This window comes from Sinocyclocheilus anshuiensis, unplaced genomic scaffold, assembly GCF_001515605.1.
Source record: "Sinocyclocheilus anshuiensis isolate Anshui unplaced genomic scaffold, SAMN03320099.WGS_v1.1 scaffold188, whole genome shotgun sequence".
NCBI lineage: Eukaryota > Metazoa > Chordata > Actinopteri > Cypriniformes > Cyprinidae > Sinocyclocheilus > Sinocyclocheilus anshuiensis.
This window is the reverse complement of record NW_015555768.1, coordinates 1,500,971-1,519,285: the sequence shown is the minus strand read 5'-3', so window position 1 is coordinate 1,519,285 and position 18,315 is coordinate 1,500,971. Positions and strand designations below refer to the sequence as shown.

The following is an 18,315-nucleotide window of genomic DNA, read 5'->3' as shown; positions in this document are numbered from 1 at the left end:
TTTTTTTCATTAATGCTAACAGAACCGTGCTAAAACGTTGTTTTCACATGTTAATCAGACAGCTCGCGTGATGATCTAGCATGTCTGACAGGAGAATTTGTGTGTGTGTTTGTGCTCCAGCTGAGTGTGAAGGTAGCTAACGTCCCAAACCTCTCCACGGGCGTGACGTGCGTGTTTGAGGAGCTAACGGAGAGTCCAGGAGAAGTTCTGGCCAAAGGACAAATCCTCTGCATGTCCCCATCCCTGCGGGACGTCCCATCTGTCACCCAGGGATATGGTAAGAAATAGGAAATGCCATTCAGAATGCATTTGATATCAGCAATGTGCTATCTTTTAGAGGGAAAATGGAAATAATGTAGGAGGAGACTTGACTTTCTTAAAAAGCCGTTATATTTATTCATAATTTTTTTTCTGCAATTGTTGGATCAGCTAAATTCAAGCCGTCCTCCACCATTCCAGGATTGAGCCATCATCTATACTAACTAAGACTCTTAATAAAGGGTAATTGCAATGTTAAATTTGACTTGAATGAAAACGAGGCTGAGGGACAGGTGTATACTTCATTCAACAGGTTGTTTTAATGTCCTAGGTCTAATTTACTTGTTTTCAGAATTTTTTGTCCATTTGAAATGTCTAGACAGATATATGAATATTACCCCCCAAAATAAAAAAATAAATAAATGAAAAACAAAAAAAGACAGACTTCAGTATTACCTATGAACATACATGCCCGGTATCTATATATACCCAATTTAAATGATATGCATGTTAAGCTCTTACTTTTTTCTTTTCATGTGCAAATATTTATTTTTAGTTGTGCACTTTTGTACACCATTTTTGTCTTGTTTACCACTATGTGAATTGGATATTTCCAGTATTTTTATTTGAGGTCTTAAGCCTCATTTATAATATGATAATATAATGTAACTTTTGAACATTACAGCTCGAAAGTTTGGGGCAGTAAGATTTTTATTTTTATTTTTTCAAGGAATTTACTACTTTTATTCAACAAATGCATTAAACTGACCAAAAGTGACATTAAAGACATATATAATGTTGCAAAAGATTTCTGTTTGCAATAAATGCTGTTCTTTTAAACTTTATAGTCATCACAGAATCCTGAAAAAAAGGTTTATTTTTCACAAAAATCACAGCAGTGCAAAGGTTTTTAACATTGATAATTATAAAAATGTTTCTTGAACTTCGAATCAGCATATAAGAATGATTTCTGAAGGATCATGTGCCACTGAAGACTGGAGTAATGATGCTGAAAATTCAGCTTTGCATCACAGGAATAAATTACATTTGAAAATATAATCAAATAGAAAACAGTTATTTTAAATTGTAATAATAATACTGTTTTTATTGTATTTTTGATCAAATGCTGTAAATGCTGCCTTGGTAAGCATAAGAGACTGTATTATAAGCGATATTTATTTTTTTATGGTGTGCAGATTTCATTTATTCCTTTTTCATTTATTCATCAAATCATATTCCATATTTTGGTCTGAACAAAATCAAATACAGTTCAATATTTCATGCTGTCTTAAAGTCGTGCTTTACAGAGTCGTTTGTCCATTTGAAGTTTGTGAAAACACATCTTTCAACAATCAGACAGACTGTACATCTGTCACTCACAGCCTCGTTTTCATTTGCGGCAAATGAAATACATCTACTCTGACCAGGTCTATTAAGCTGCTCTCTAGAGCTGCTTCGAACAAATTGCGCTTCAGAAATAAAATTTAATTTGATTTAATTTTTTCCTTCCGTGTTTCCCATTTTGTCCCAGTCTTTTTTTTTTTCTTTTTTTTTTTTTTACCTTTTGTGATGACTGATAATTACGTGAATCTCTTCTGAGCCTCCTGAAGCTTTGAGTCCTACTTCATTTTTCCCCTTTTTAAATTTTTTTCAGGTTTTTAAGGTATTCTTAAGAATTCAAAATCTCCTGATGGTAACTTTTAGACTCCGGAAGCCTGGTATTCCCATTAATAACAATTATTGCATGTCCAAATGGAAATATTATGTCAATTATAGTGAAGTGAGGCCCACATGTATAATTTGATGGGCAGAGATGTAGTCATTATGGAACGCAAAAGGGTTGCTGAGTTTGAAACATAAGTGCATTTTGCTCACAGATGGAAGAAGTGGATAAATGGTCTCGCAATCAAATATATTAGAAACGTGAACATTTGTGAGTATATGTGCAGAGTGGGGCACAGATGCTGCGCTGTCTGCATTAGACCATTAGCGCGAGTTCAAACGGCCCTTCTCACGCTAACTTCATTTCTCCTGCATTTTCTGCGCCTTTCTTTTCATTACTGTCTCTTTGCGTTCTTTTCCAGGCGATAAACGGGTTGTGAAGCTCTCTCTGAAGTCCAAAGAGACGGGTCTCAAATTCATCACCACTGATTTCATCTACTACAACTGCAGCGTCTTGCAATCGTAAGTGCAACGGTCTTTGTGACGTGTGAAACTTCTAGCTGGGTTTGATTGGATTCTCAGTCATTGAACTAGTTTTCTTCACAGGCGCCGTTATCCACTTTGTCAGCAATTTTACTTCTTTCTTTTTTTTGCCCTCAATTGATTCAGCACTTTTTGTCCAGCCTCACATCTTTGCTCTTAAAACAGCCAGCGCAGCTGTTGGAATTTTTCACATTAAAGAAATTATATTGAAGTTCTTGAAAACACGCTAGAAAATGAAAGGGCAAACTGAAGTCCAGTGGTTAAAGCTCTGGGAGTTTAACATGATGGTTGCAGGTTCAAACCCGAGCAATATCAGTCCAGAAGTTACTGATTTTATTAATCAAGTCACCTTAACTTCTGTAGCACTTCACACAATACAGATGTCAAATCATCTTTACAATTATAAACAGGATATTAGTCTTTAAAGCATAAAGAGTTGTTCTTGCATCTGTCTGCAATTGTTTTTGTATGTTAACATGCACTAGTTGGACGTCTTTCACCATTGTCTTGTGTTTTGCTTTCTTTTTTAGTGTCTATTTTTTAGCACTCCATTTTTTAAGATGCTGTCGTGTTAAAAGGAATTCATTTAAAAAAAAAACTGCACAGCCTTTAAGAGATGAGACCCCCTTGTAGAAAAAAATGCATCGTAATCATAACACTCAATAAACCCTTTTGTCAATGAACTTCTGCCCGTATGGCAGCTGTAGGAAAAAAAAGTAGGCTTCTTTGATAGAGACGTCACCTGTTTGCTTATTATAGAATGTGCATTTGCATGAGTACTTGCATGGTTATTGCCTTTGTAGAAAATTGTTGCTCGGGACATTACCAAGATGCCCGTCGCATGGACCGACTTAAAGGGTTAGTTCACCCAAAAATGAAATTTCTGCTATGATTTGCTCACTCTCCACTTGTTAAAAACCTGTACGAGTTTCTATCTTCTGCTGAACTCAAAAGAAGATATTTTGAAGAACGTTGGTAACCAAACAGTTGACGGTAGCCATTGACTTCTATATTATTTTTTCCACACAATGGAAATCAATGGGTAGCGTCAAATGTTTGGTTACCAACATTCTTCTTTTGCTGAAAGAAATTCATACAGGTTTAGAACTGTATGTAGGTTTGAGGGTCAGTAAATTGTGAATTGTAAATCAATTTTCATTTTTGGAGTGAATAATCCCATTAAAGGAATTTTAATGTAGTCAGAAGGAGTTTTTTAATCAATAGTGAAAATATGCAATATTTGTTTTTATTTTAACTTTTCCAACATTTATGATTTTTTTTTTTTCAAGAGGTGCTTTGCTTATGGAAAATTCTTTTTAATTTGATGTTTGAGTTGTTTTGAGAACCTCATCAAAAAACAAAAACATCAGTACATTTCTCAGAAACCAGCAAACATTCTGCTGAAATCTTAATTTCACTTAGAAATACACAATATGTTCCCACTGGCAGGAAAAAAAGAGCGAGTTGCAGCTCCGTCTGTGGTCAGTAAATGAGTGTAATTGCTCCGGAGGTGTTAGCGCTGGTGTGTAATTGCAGTGTGGTCCAGCTGTTGGCTGTTGGGACGATTTCCATCTGAGGTTCAGGTTATAACGCTTTATGCAATACAGATTGTTTAAAAGCAGCTTCACAGTAATAATAAGCAAAATCACAGTGCAGAGTTCTTCAATTATGAAACCAATACAACTTCAGCTCTAACATAGCTCTAAAAAGACAATATTTTCGTTTTCGTTGGTTCAATGTTGATTCAGTTTAGTTCAGGTCAATATGTGACCCTGGAGCACAAAACCAGTCTTAAGTCTCTGGGGTATATTTGTAGCAATAGCCAAAAATACATTGTATGGGTCAAAATTATTGATTTTTCTTTTATGCCAAAAATCATTAGGATATTAAGTAAAGTTCATGTTCCATGAAGATATTTAGTAAAGTTCCTACTGGAAATATATTTAAACTTAATTTTTGATTAGTAATATGCATTGCTAAGAACACCTTTAAAGGTGATTTTCTCAATATTTTGTTTTTTTGCACCCTCAGATTCCAGATTTTCAAATAGTTGTATCTCGGCCAAATATTGTCCTATCCTAACAAACCATACATCAATGGAAAGCTTATTTATTCAGCTTTCAGATGATGCATAAATCTCAATTTCGAAAAATTGACCCTTATGACTGGTTTTGTGGTCCAGGGTCACATATAATGAATTGAACTCAGTTCAACTATAAAGAAACTCGGGTCAGTTCAGTGTTGATTCGCAATCATACCCAAACTCTGGCACTCTATATATTTGTTTATTAATTTGCTCTTCAGTCACTGTGAAGTCAATGCAGTAGGTGGAGACGTGTCGATGCGTCCTGGAGAACAGGAACCCCCTCGTTTATTTCCCTCCGCTGCTCCTCCTTTCATTCGAGCGCTTTACATCACTTAGCCCAGTCAGCCAGCACAATCACGCATTGTTAGCGCCTCCTTTGTTTTTCCGAACCCATTTCGGCCGTTCCAGTTGTGATTTGCATGGAAACGGGAGGAAAATGCGAATTAGTTTATCAAAGGAAGGAGAGCGGAAAACAAAAGGAAGATGAAATATGACAACTGGAGGGAGCCGCCACGTGACGACGACAATTTGAACATTGGTGCTGCATATACAGGTTGAAAATTAGATGCACAAACCTACACTCAGCAATCCGCTCTCCGTGTGTGTGTGTGTGTGTGTGTGTGTGTGTGTGAGAGAGTACAAGTGCCCGTGCTGATCCATCGAGCCAGGCTTGGCAGTTGCCATGGCAACCCACGTCCGAGCGAGGCCCGCTACCTTGCCAGCATGGCCTATAGCCTGTGCCAGATTTCCTGCTTTCACGAAAGCCCTGTGGGAACGTTTAGCCCGCCGATTGTCTTCGCCTCTGGTGACGCCAGTGGATGGCACCCACTCGTCTTCGGTCTCCTGCCTCCATCTTTATTTCCCACAATTCCTCGGCCACCCAGACCCAAAGGCCCTTCCCCAACCCCCTCTTAACCTCATCTTTCCCTGTGGGATAATGACCACCTGCGATGTGAGAGAGGGGGCAGGGGAGGAAACCGTAGTGCATTTCAGGATATTTTGTTATGAAATGGCTTATGTAAAGCCAAAGCTCTTTATTCTGTTTCATCTTCCCATGCAGCTGTTAGCGAGGGTGTCTTTCTGGTGCTAGTTAGTTTTGGATGTGAATGTGGATATTCATTAAACGTGAAACTCTTTTGTGTTTTATTGCGCAACCTAGATATGCATGGCCTCAAGTTACCAGGAAGTGCATATCAAAGGACGACTGTGTCCTCTCTCACCGTTTTTATGAATAGTTGGGTAGGTTTTCAAGGAGAAGTTGCAGAATTTAACAATAAGGAACATTTGTTGATTTTTTTTTTCTGGTATGTATTCTGTACCTTTATTGCGGTTGACATAGATGTTTTGTTGAATTAGCAAAATGATTTGTGATAGTCTTGGAAGCATCAGTCAGGATGTGCTGAAAGCCTACAGGATAATCAATAAGGTTTTGCATGAAATTTTTTTTTTATATATATATATCAATTTGAAAATAAAATACTGTTGTTATAAAATAAATATATAATTGTAATATACAGTTATGAGCAAAACAGGATAATGTATGTAATAACCATTTTGCTCAGAAATTATGTATAATAGCAAAATAATAAAAAATAGTTATTTTGCATGTATATTGCATATATTCTGTAATTATGTATACATTTCATCTAAAATTTTGCTCAATTAAATATGCATTTTTGAGCAAACTGATTTTGTCAATTCAAGAAAAAAAGTGTGTTGAGTATGAGAATATAGATTATTAATGTAGTTAATCTGTTTCACTGTGAAGGCCTGATTTTATCCATTAGGATTTGATTGGATCGTGGAAAAGTGGGCATTCCATATCAGAATGGAGTCAGATAATTGGATGGGAGGGGTTGGGAAAAGATTAGTGATGTCATCTGAAAATGAAAGATGAAAAAATGTAAATGTAACATAAATATGGTAAATTTTTAATTTCAGTTTGACTATTGTGCACAAACTCCAGATTTGATGGCGTTTGCCTGAGCTGAAAGTCCAGGCCAGACTCCCAATGATGGTAAAATACTCACTTCATCAGAGTGTCACCATTTGGCCGTGCTGTGTTTTTCAGCCCACGCTCAAATTAAAGCTAAGTGAATTGATGGGCCTTAAACCCCTGACACAGCATATTGCATATTTCAGGCGAGACTTGCAGATCGGTTCAGCTGCAGTGGAGCGCAGCGCCCTCCTCCATCAGCTCTAGTTTGCATCTTTACCTTCCAGCGCGCTAAAAAACACACCCACGCCGAACCCCCGTCGACAGTAATATTAGATTTAGCAAGTTAAAATGCACCCATACTGCAAAGAAACTGCCTTAACTTGTTTTAAATGACCCATGATAATCCGTACGCATTCATATCCATGCAATTGTTCCACCATAGATCGTTGTGCAAGAAAGCGGCCTATATAATTTTGCCAGTGCAAACGTCTCGGATGTTTCAAACGTGTGCAGCAGAGGATCTTTTCTCCTCCCGAGAGCAAACGAGATTATACTGAGCAATGCAGCTCCAGGTGTGGTGTGCTCGGACTGTCGAGTGCTCTCTGAAGGCGTTCTGAACCGTGCCTGTGGAGGGAAAGACATGATTAGGATGGCGTATTGCGTGGGCTTTCCATACAGGACCAGTGGCAGATGAGAGACGGCGTGAGCTGGAAGAAATCACCCTGCCAGAAGTGTCCGCAAAACCTTCTCACTGCATGCGCTTCATCTCTGATGGCACGATTTGCCTTTTGTTGGGTACGCACGTTCGAGTCCACAGGTGTCGCCTGCTTATGGTTCTCGGCAGGACGGGACTGTTTAATTGGGAATGTCATTAGGGCCGCCGTCTAAAAGACTTCATCAGGGTCGGGTTAATGACTAATTGAGAACCGTCGCGAACAAGTCGGTGTTCAATGGTCCTCGAGAATTAATTGTGTGTTGAAGTGAAAGAGCGGATTTGTGACATTGACCACTCAGGTATTCATTCACGCCGAGAGAGTCTCTACGAAAATAATGTTCTTTTTAGCAGCATCATATGACCCCTTTAAGGCTGACTCGTTCAGGATGTTCCCAAGGACAATGATGTGATTTATAGACAAAGTATTCGAAGAACTGAGGGAATTAATGACTTGAGCCATAGGTTAAGTTGAGGACAGAGAGTTTAAGTCGCTGCTGGAGATACCAAACAAATTTTAGTTCCAATGCCTTGTGTTTCTGGGTGTAGTATTTAAAAACCTAGATCTAGGTTTGGTTGCTGGATTTTGTGTTTTTTTTGGTATCCCGTTTCCATTGACAGCAAATGACAAATATGGCCCTGTTTTGTTCGTTTCCATGAAAAAGATCCGGTTCTGCACTGGAAAGTTGGTGGTTTTGAACCAGAAAGTGCTGTTTTCAGATGCTGACAGGAAGGGTAATGCCAATCTGGTTATAGTCACACAAAACAAAACTAGGTCATTCTTATTATAATCTGAAAATAGCAACAAAATGCATGTATTTTATGGATGTCATTTCTATATTTGTTGTGTAGCTCCTCTATTCATTTTATCTTCCCTGTCAGTTGTAAATAAGATTTAAGAATTGTAATATTTTATATATTAAAAATATTATTTAATTTTATCTAATATATATGTATTTTTTTTATATAATGCATAATTTGCATAACTACATAATTTTATATTTTATTTTTATGTGCAATAGTATTATTTGAATTAAATGTTATAATAAAATTATTTTATTTCTGACATTCTTTTTATTTATTTAGTTAGTTTAGTTATTTATTTATGCTTATAATTTATAAATATATATAAAATATTGTTACATCAAAGCCAGCTTGTGATTGCATAAAAACAATGAATTTTATTACTTTGTCAAATATGCTGTAAAAACTGAATAAGACCATTAAACAAAACCAGGTTTGTTCTGGGGTAGATTTTGTGGTAAAATACGTTTTGGTCATTTACGTTTTGCTTTGAGACTCAAGTCAGTGGAAACTGTTCACAGATGACTTGTTTGATCTGCTCAGAACAGACCTCTCATGTAACTTTCTTTTGTTTTCTCCTCTGCAGGTGTTCATCGTGTGTTAGCAGCCCTTTCCCCTGCAACTTATACTGTATATATATATATATATATATATATATATATATGTGTGTGTGTGTGTGTGTGTGTGTGTGTATTTTTTTTATATAATGCATAATTTGCATAACTACATAATTTTATATTTTATTTTTATGTGCAATAGTATTATTTGAATTAAATGTTATAATAAAATTATTTTATTTCTGACATTCTTTTTATTTATTTAGTTAGTTTAGTTATTTATTTATGCTTATAATTTATAAATATATATAAAATATTATGTTACATCAAAGCCAGCTTGTGATTGCATAAAAACAATGAATTTTATTACTTTGTCAAATATGCTGTAAAAACTGAATAAGACCATTAAACAAAACCAGGTTTGTTCTGGGGTAGATTTTGTGGTAAAATACGTTTTGGTCATTTACGTTTTGCTTTGACTCTCAAGTCAGTGGAAACTGTTCACAGATGACTTGTTTGATCTGCTCAGAACAGACCTCTCATGTAACTTTCTTTTGTTTTCTCCTCTGCAGGTGTTCATCGTGTGTTAGCAGCCCTTTCCCCTGCAACTGGTGTAAATATCGCCACATCTGCACTAATAACGTAGCCGAGTGCTCTTTCCAGGAAGGTCGAGTGAGCAGCGCAGAGGTAAGAAACCAAACCAGACCAGCTAACCAAACAAACCTCTGATAAATGAGACGTATCAACTAGGGATGAGCATTTTGAGTTATTTTGTTGTCTTAAGTATTCAAACACATGTGATAAAAATCAAGTAATTTGATTAATCAAATATGAAGGTAATGCCAAAAAATATGATGTTTTGTTGAATTTGCAATAAAGTCTTGGTATTCTTTGAAGCAACAGTCAGAATGTGCTGAAAACTACAAGCTGAAAAGTAATGTTTTGCAAATAAATTAAAATATATACAACAATAAAAATGGATATTTGTATGAACATTTATATATGTAAAAACATTACTTTTATTTAATATAAAATTATATAAAAAAGTTTAAAATAAAAGAAAAAAATAAAAAATATGTAAAATAAATATGGACCGTAGATAATGCCTATATATATATATTTACTATTATAATTAATATAAAGATTTTAAAATATTAATATATATCCTAGATAAAAAAAAACAATGTCTCATACTTTAAATATTAATCATAAATATTAAAATACTCACCAGTTTCAAAATTAACTTCAGAAACCTGTGCTTTTCTATTGAGAAAAATTCAATTGAACAAAAATTATTTTTAAATGTTGATGTTTTAATTAAAAATTTAGTTTTTAATTCTTGATGTTTTATATTTTAAATTATTCGTTTAAAAATACAAAATGGATTAAAAAATACAAATGTAAAACTTCTGTTTCTCGTAGCTCTTCACGCTCTCTTCCCACCGTAAATTTGAAAATCAATTTGTGAGTAATCTAAATAGTCTTTTTACTAATCAGCTAGTTGGTGCTAAACGAGCGCTTGTATAAACTGTTCCAGTCTCGAGGGTTTGATCTGCAGCAGTGCCACGCGGCATAATCAGATTCAGATGTATTATGAGTTCATTTGTGATTCAGTGTGGCTTAGATGACTCACTGTTTCACTTTCTCAAATGAAAGAGAGATTCAGATGTTCAGAACGGCTCGTCTGTTCTCAGTTTCCTGCGCTGTGATTTGCTCTAGAGCAGGGGTGCCCAACCCTGCTCCTGGCGATCGACTGTCCTGCAAAGTTTAGCTCCAACTCTAATCAAAGACACCTGCCTTTAATGTTTAAGTGATCCTGAAGACCCTAATTAGTTGCTTCAGGTGTGTTTGATTAGGGTTGGAGCTGAACTTTGCAGGACAGTCGATCGCCAGGAGCAGGGTTGGGCACCCCTGCCCTAGAGGGTTGGCATTCTTTTAAACAAGAGTATGCAAGCTTTTGTGCTCTGCTCCCTGGAGGAACAGGAAGTGAGTACAACAGAACCACTTATGTGTCCGTCGCAAATTCACATACAGATTTAAAGGAATAGTTCTTCCAGAAATGAAAATTGTGTTCTTTACTCACCCTCATGATGTTGTTCCAAACCCATATGCTGGTAGTTTTTATGTGTCATACAGAATAAATAGCAACATACGGGTTTGAAACAACCATAAGGGTGAGTAAATAATGACAGATTTTCTTTTTTGGATCAGCTATCTCTTTGACATCCAACAAGCCCCTCAGGCTGTAGCAGACCCAACCTGGTCAGTGCCCTCTGGACCGGCAGCTAAACCGGGTCTGTGTCTCTCTCACAAGTGTCCATCTGTATGCGTCAATCACACAAGCGGTTCTTTCACTCATTGTCTGTGGAACACTGGGAACTTTCTCACTTGCTTCATTGTTCGTCTCGTTTGACACTTGCTGGAAATTTCCAGCCAAGGCATTTTCCCTAGACGTGTGTTTACACTGGACGATAAGAGGAAGAATTGTTGCAAATGTCATTCTCACTCGAAATAGAATTTTCACAAGCTGTTATTGAAGAGAACATTTCTCAGAGCGTTCATTAGTGGTGTGCTATTAGTTTTTGAAGCATTTGGAATTATTTATTTATTTTATTTTTTTTGTATTTTATTTTATTTTATTTATATTGATGAAATAGAAAAAAAATTATCTGCTGGACAATGAAGGAGGGATTTGAACCGCATCTAGAGACCAAAATACTATAAGCCATGTACACACTGCAGCTAAAACAGTTTTCACTCCTTTTCTGAATCCTGTCCATGCAGTGACACCATATTTGCAGGGTTTCCATCCATACATTTTTATTGCAGATTTTGAGATGTCACAATGTATGAGAATACATTTTCAAAATACGAATAACAATTTTTATATATTTATATTTGTGATGGAATTTTTCGGTTAATTTTATTTCAATTGCATTTTTTTTTATGTATTTATTGGTGAGCAACATACACAAATAAATAGTTTTTGCAATATTTTTATTCAATAAGAAAACATTTGCATAATTTGTAATGGATTTTTTTATTTAAATTGTAATAATTTGTGTTTATTTTATCAATTTATTTATTGGTGGAACATATACACTAATAAACAGTTTTCCAATTTATTTATTTATTTGTTTGGGTAAGAAAACATTTGCATAAATTATGGTATTTTATTAATTTATTTGAATGTTCAAATATTTTATTAGTTTATTTGATCAGTTTGTTTTATTGGTAAAACTAATTGACCAAAAAAAAAAAAGTTTTGCTATATATATATATCATTATTACTGATTTTTATGAGAAACATACACAAATAAAAGTACATTTCAAAATAAAATTTTGCAGAAATTCTTTTATTTTTTATTTTTTTTTTAATTTGTAAGAAAATTTTAATTTGTTTGTTAATTTTAACTCTGTTAATAAATGGGTGAAACACATTCATTAATAAACTTATTATGTCCGCTAGGGGTAAGACGTAAAAAAGAAAAGAACAAAAAGGCTTCCAGCAGGCCTTCAGACCAAAAGGGACCAAAGAAAACACAATAAATGTATAAGGTAAATTCATTGTAAATCACAGAAGAAGAAACAACAATAAATTAGTAGAATCCCCGTTAACGGGACCTACGTCCCAAACAAGATAAGATAACAATAAAGCAGTTTGTTTAACAAAAATACAAAATAAATCAATGATGTGGTATGTTTAGTCAGAGAGACCCAAGGCCCACAATAACAAACAAAACAGTCTAATGAAATAAAACTCGCAACCTTTCACAATAAAAAATTAAAAAATAAATACAAGCAACCTTACCTAACTACATTTAGCAAAAACATAATATAAATGAGTTTCAAACAAAAGGGCAGGTCTCTCCTACACTACTACAACAATCTAAATGAAACAAATGATCGAAAGAAACACTCAAAGCACTAAGACAACATTTCGGTCTGGCGGCTGGCAGGAAGTCTGGAGCAGTGCAACCAGCCCGGAGTCACAGCAGCTCCCTTCTGACGAGTGGAAGAGGCGTTTTAAAAAGACCGCCCGCTGATCACCCAATTACCGCTGACAGGAGGCAGCACACTAGACAAATCAGCCGTGATCTGAAATGCAAAAGGACAACATCGAAAAGTATACACACATACTATGAAAACACAATACAGAGAAACATCACAACGTGACAAAATTGTTTTTGTAATATTCCAATTTTTTGTATAAATGAAATTCTCAACTTGGATGGAAACCATAGCTAGTGAACACTAAAAATGACAAATTCTTAAGATGTCTTGCTGTTGGCACTAACTGTTGGCTTCCATGTGTTTTGTTTTCAGCCATGAGACACTAAAATGTAGCTATATCAGCCCAGGGCCGTACCCAGGCTTTGAAAATTAGTGTGTGGGGGGGTTGTATAACCCCTACAAATACAGCTCATTATATACACCATAAACACTTTAAAGGAGACAGACATGTAGATGTTTGTGAAAGATGTTTTCTGTGTTTTGGAGGGATGATTATTTTTACAGTAAATCATACCCTATTTATTGCATCAAAATTTCTTATTACTTTACTATATTTAAGGGTGGATAATTTTATCAGTTGTTTATTGCAACAATACATAACTACAATAACTTTGTCTAGTGCTCTTATGAAAGTTTATAGCATGATTTGTGAACATGTAACTATACTGAATGACATATCATAGACTTCTTCATGGCTAGTTTTTGCATATTTCATTTTCATTCTGTAACCTACTTGTTCTACAGATCTGTGTGTACTAGTGCTAAATGCTACTGTTTTTGACAGCGTTGATAACGTTTATGACAGATAATATCATAATTTTCGCGTTTCCCTTACCGAATGTCGTATCCTGTCAGCAAAAACCTGTCAATGGACTTTTTTGATTGCTTTCAGTTTAAGTGCCGGCGATGCAGTGTTGCCAGATATTAATACTAAAACAAACTAAAAAACTAAAAATAAACCGAAATTATTTCCAATCTTTTGCAAATAATATAAGAGAAAGATATTGCTTACTCTAAACTGTAACTTCCTACTTTAACTTTCTAAAGTGTTAAATTAAGTGGAAAAGACAAGTCCAAAAATGCTTATAATAGCTGGATCTGGCAACACAGAGGCTGCGCCCGTGCCCTCACTCACAACTCTCTCAAGCCTCGTTCACTCCGCCAGCATCTCGCAGCGATCATTTTCATAACAGGGACGCTAAACATTCTTGCAAACTGTCTAAACTGAATTATACACGTCATGCAGGCATTCATATGAGGAGTTTAACAGCAAATTAGGCATTCAAAGAACAAATTTTATTTTTTTACATGAAAAATTTACCGAGGTCCGGACCTCAGTATCCTCATAGCTGGTTACGGGCCTGTGTCAGCCATCATGGTTTTACTCCTGAACGTACACATAAGTGAAGGATTCACATTTGCAGATGTCACTCACAAAACTTAGCAGTGTGAACGTGGCCTTATAAACTTTAGCTCTTTTTGGACCGGCATAAGCAACCATCCAGATCACCCTAGTAACTAGCAAATTTTGTCAAATGAAACTCTTTTTCTGCACAATTGTTAGAATCTAGTGCAGTCATTTTTATTTCCATTCTGCAAAGCCGATTTGAGTCAATCACAGCTTGATCCTGTTGATTTAGTAATTCTCCGTTTGGCGCTGCTGCGCTGTGATGGATGTAGCAGTGTTTTCAGGGTGTCTACAGTGTAATTCCTTCCAGAATTTCAGGTGCTAATGAGTATCGAGCCTAATAACTTGGCCAACTTTTTTGTTGGTGTCTTTTGTTTGTGGTTACTCATGTTTGAAATAGGCCCAAGTGTTTAAAGTTTCATGTTTCTAGCCAAGATTCTGTTGCGGTGAGGGAAAATAATAGGCTAAGCACAGATTTGGCCCAATCTGTGAATAGATTTACATCTTGTATTCCCGCCCCCTTCTTTTTTTCTTCTGTCCTTTTCTCCATTCCTTTCTCACTTTTCGCTTTTCATTTCTCGTCGGAGCGCATTATTGCACACTTGACTGAGCTGTAGGCCGCTGCCTTCACGGGTTGAGAAGTTACTGCTGTCTCTTTGTGTTGTCGGAGTTTTAGTGCACCCGATGACTGAGGAGTGAAGGGAAAACAGCATACGTGACTCTCCAGCTGCTTGGATACCAGACACTGAGTGCATTCGCTTTTATTTATATCTCTTGCATTTCTTTGAATCATGATTACAGAGTAAAACCACAGCGACAGGAACAAAGTGGCCCGGCTAACTAACGCTGTAGCTTTAGATGAGGCGAGATGGAGATTTGAATTCAAGTGGGAATCGAAGGTCTAGTCTGCATTTAGACTGGTTTCAGCAACAGTTCGCTTCCCAGTTCATCCAGAACATTTATGGAAATGATGCTGTGTGATGACGTTTTCATTGTTATATTGATCTGTTTATTTAGCAATTTATAGGAGCCGTATTCTACACTTTCAAAGAATCGTGTTTTCTTTTACACTTACAGGGCTCAACATTAAGGAGGATCCATGCCAGTGTAAAAGTTTTTTTTGGACCCGATTAGTCTTGGAAGCAATGTATTAGAGATAAGCCATTCTGTTATGGCTAGCTGATAAATGACCAGTTTTACAAATCTTTAATACCTGAACTACTAGAACTGTACATATTTCCATAGTAATTTAGATATTACTTGCCCTGTCAACATTTTTACAGACTTCACTGCAAAGATTTTTCAGGATTTTTTTAAGCCGCACATTAATATGCTTGAAAAATTGTATGTTTTCTTCACCAAAAATTATAACACTACAAATAATTGATTAGGTTTGTATAACTGGTAAAATTTATACATTATACATTTATAATGTAACTCTATTTAAGTGATAAATTCATACTTTTGTTGGAAAACAATTGCAAGGTGTGGGGAATATTGACAACATATTGCTTATTGACGTCTGAATGAATGAATGAATGAATTCATTCATTCATTACCAGAATTTATATTTAATTTATTTACATTTATTTATTATTATTTAATCTTTTAATTTTTTCAGATGAAACATTTATCTATTTTTCATTCGTACTGTACATCCTGCAATGCCTAATTTCACTTTTTCAACATTTTACACTTTCTAATTGTTAGTTTTTAGTGTTTGTTTGTTTATTCTCAACCAGAATTTAGTTTAATTTTTATTATTATTATTATTTATTCCTTTAATTTTTTCACATTTTTTCAGATGCAACATTTCTCTATTTTTCATACTTTTTTTTTTTTTTTTACACTTTTCTGATTGTTAGTTTTTAGTGTTTGTTTATTTATTTATTTGCAGTAGCAATAGTTGCAGCAGTTTTTCTATTTTTTTGTCAAAGTGCTATAGATTTTAAAATCAGCCATTTATTGTTTATTGGCCACAACATGAAAATATTTATTGGTTTATCTGTATTATTGCCTTAAATATGGTGCTTCCCAGACTTATCTGTAAGATAAAACTAAGATTCTATGAACGTGTAGAATACGACTCCAATAAATCGCTTTATCTGTTTGGTCAGATGTGACAAATCAGGTTAGAAGCTTCTAGAAGCGTCTCCAGACGTATTAATATTTAATTTGGTCAGTGCCACTTTTTTATGCCGTCATTGCAGCTGCCAGGCAACTAAGTGTTTTCATATCTGTGATTCTGACATTACAGTTTTTCAATTAGAGAAATTATTAACTATACGCACGCTAACGGAGCCATGGCTCAGAGAAACAAGGTTAATAGGATCTGTAATCAGGCCGTGTGGATAATGAGGCTTAATGATAGCCAGATGAAAGATTGAAAATGATTTGATATATGATTTGGACGTTATATAAGCACGACGGGACAGACACCCATACAATTAACACCTGCCTGATTTCGCGCAGAGAGGCGCACGAGGGAGGAGCCAAAGAGAAGAAAATCCTCCCGTCTTCAGTTGCAGAAGGGGGTGACGCGCACCCCTCGGCTTTTAGCGCATTTTAATTTTACACTTAACTGAACATCAAAGAGATGCCTTATCAGTGCTTATCAGAGGCAGCCAGCAGCGCTCAGATATGCCCATCTCTCTTGGTTTGTCTTTCTTCCCCTCCAGCACTAGGCCTGACAATCTTCTTATCACTCCTCCCCCCTCGCTCTCGTTCAAGAAAAGAGTTAGTCAGTGAAAAGTGGTGAGTCATCCAGTGTTGATACTGGAGGGGAGAGTGCTGGTATAGCTGGCTAGCAGATCCTCCGCCTGCATGGAGCACAGTGACAGCAGTTCAGAGAGGGTCCTGTGAGACGGCAGTGCTTGTCACTCGCATATTCACACACTCCAGTGCTGCTCATCACAAACGGTCACTCCATTGTGTACACAAACACGCACACACATACACACAATACTGCGTCCCAAAACGTAGTCAGCTGCCTATATTATACATGAAATGTGTATTCATAATAATTTTCTTTTATCTGTTTATGTACATATTTATTAATCAATTTACCTACATATTAGATGTTTTAAAATAAACTTTTCAGATGGATCCATCCATCCATCGTTTTGTCATCTATTGTTCTACCCATCCATCCATCGTTTTGTCATCTATTGTTCTACCCATCCATCCATCCATCATTTTGTCATCTATTGTTCTATCCATCCATTCATCCATCCATCCACCGTTTTGTCATATATTGTTCTACCCATCCATCCATCCATCCATCCATCATTTTGTCATCTATTGTTCTACCCATCCGTTCATCCATCCATCCATCGTTTTGTCATATATTGTTCTATCCATCCATCATTTTGTCATCTATTGTTCTACCCATCCGTTCATCCATCCATCCATCGTTTTGTCATATATTGTTCTATCCATCCATCATTTTGTCATCTATTGTTCTACCCATCCGTTCATCCATCCATCCATCGTTTTGTCATATATTGTTCTATCCATCCATCATTTTGTCATCTATTGTTCTACCCATCCATCCATCCATCCATCCATCATTTTGACATCTATTGTTCTACCCATCCATTCATCCATCCATCGTTTTGTCATCTATTGTTCTACCCATCCATCCATCCATCCATCGTTTTGTAATATATTGTTCTACCATTCCATCCATCCATCGTTTTGTCATCTATTGTTCTACCCATCCATCCATCCATCCATCCATCATTTTGTCATCTATTGTTCTACCCATCCGTTCATCCATCCATCCATTGTTTTGTCATATATTGTTCTATCCATCCATCATTTTGTCATCTATTGTTCTACTCATCCATCCATCATTTTGACATCTATTGTTCTACCCATCCATTCATTCATCCATCCATCGTTTTGTCATCTATTGTTCTACCCATCTATCCATCGTTTTGTCATCTATTGTTCTACCCATCCATCCATCGTTTTGTCATCTATTGTTCTACCCATCCGTCTGTAAGGTCCACTCAATTGGCCCAGTGCAGGTATCCAATGGTGGCTAAAGGTTTCCTGTGTGTTCGATCTTTTCGGTGTAAGTAAGTTAATTTAAAATAAATTCTAATCTGACTCCATTTTATTATGACCTCGAATTTAGATTGAAATGCAGATTGGTTGTTTGTGCATTTCTAATCATTCTTCTTACATTTGATTATTCTAGTTAACTTTATTTTACTCGTTCATTAGGATTCTGTGTAGCTCAGAGTGTCTCACATGGGCCAATTTACGCAGACCTCACGCTCACAAACTCCAGTCTGATCATTAGTCAGAGGTTATGACTGCTATTTA

General features: G+C 35.9%; 1 protein-coding gene across 1 annotated transcript in view; it reads left to right on the top strand.

Moving 5' to 3' along the window:
• LOC107674285 (plexin A3-like) overlaps window positions 1-18,315 on the top strand; it is a 191,374-nt gene that overhangs the window by 104,067 nt on the left and 68,992 nt on the right. Inside the window, exons 7-9 of the mRNA XM_016468228.1 lie at window positions 121-277; window positions 2,343-2,442; window positions 9,134-9,248. Coding sequence (XP_016323714.1) covers window positions 121-277; window positions 2,343-2,442; window positions 9,134-9,248 — 372 coding nt within the window. The remainder of the gene's footprint in view (window positions 1-120; window positions 278-2,342; window positions 2,443-9,133; window positions 9,249-18,315) is intronic.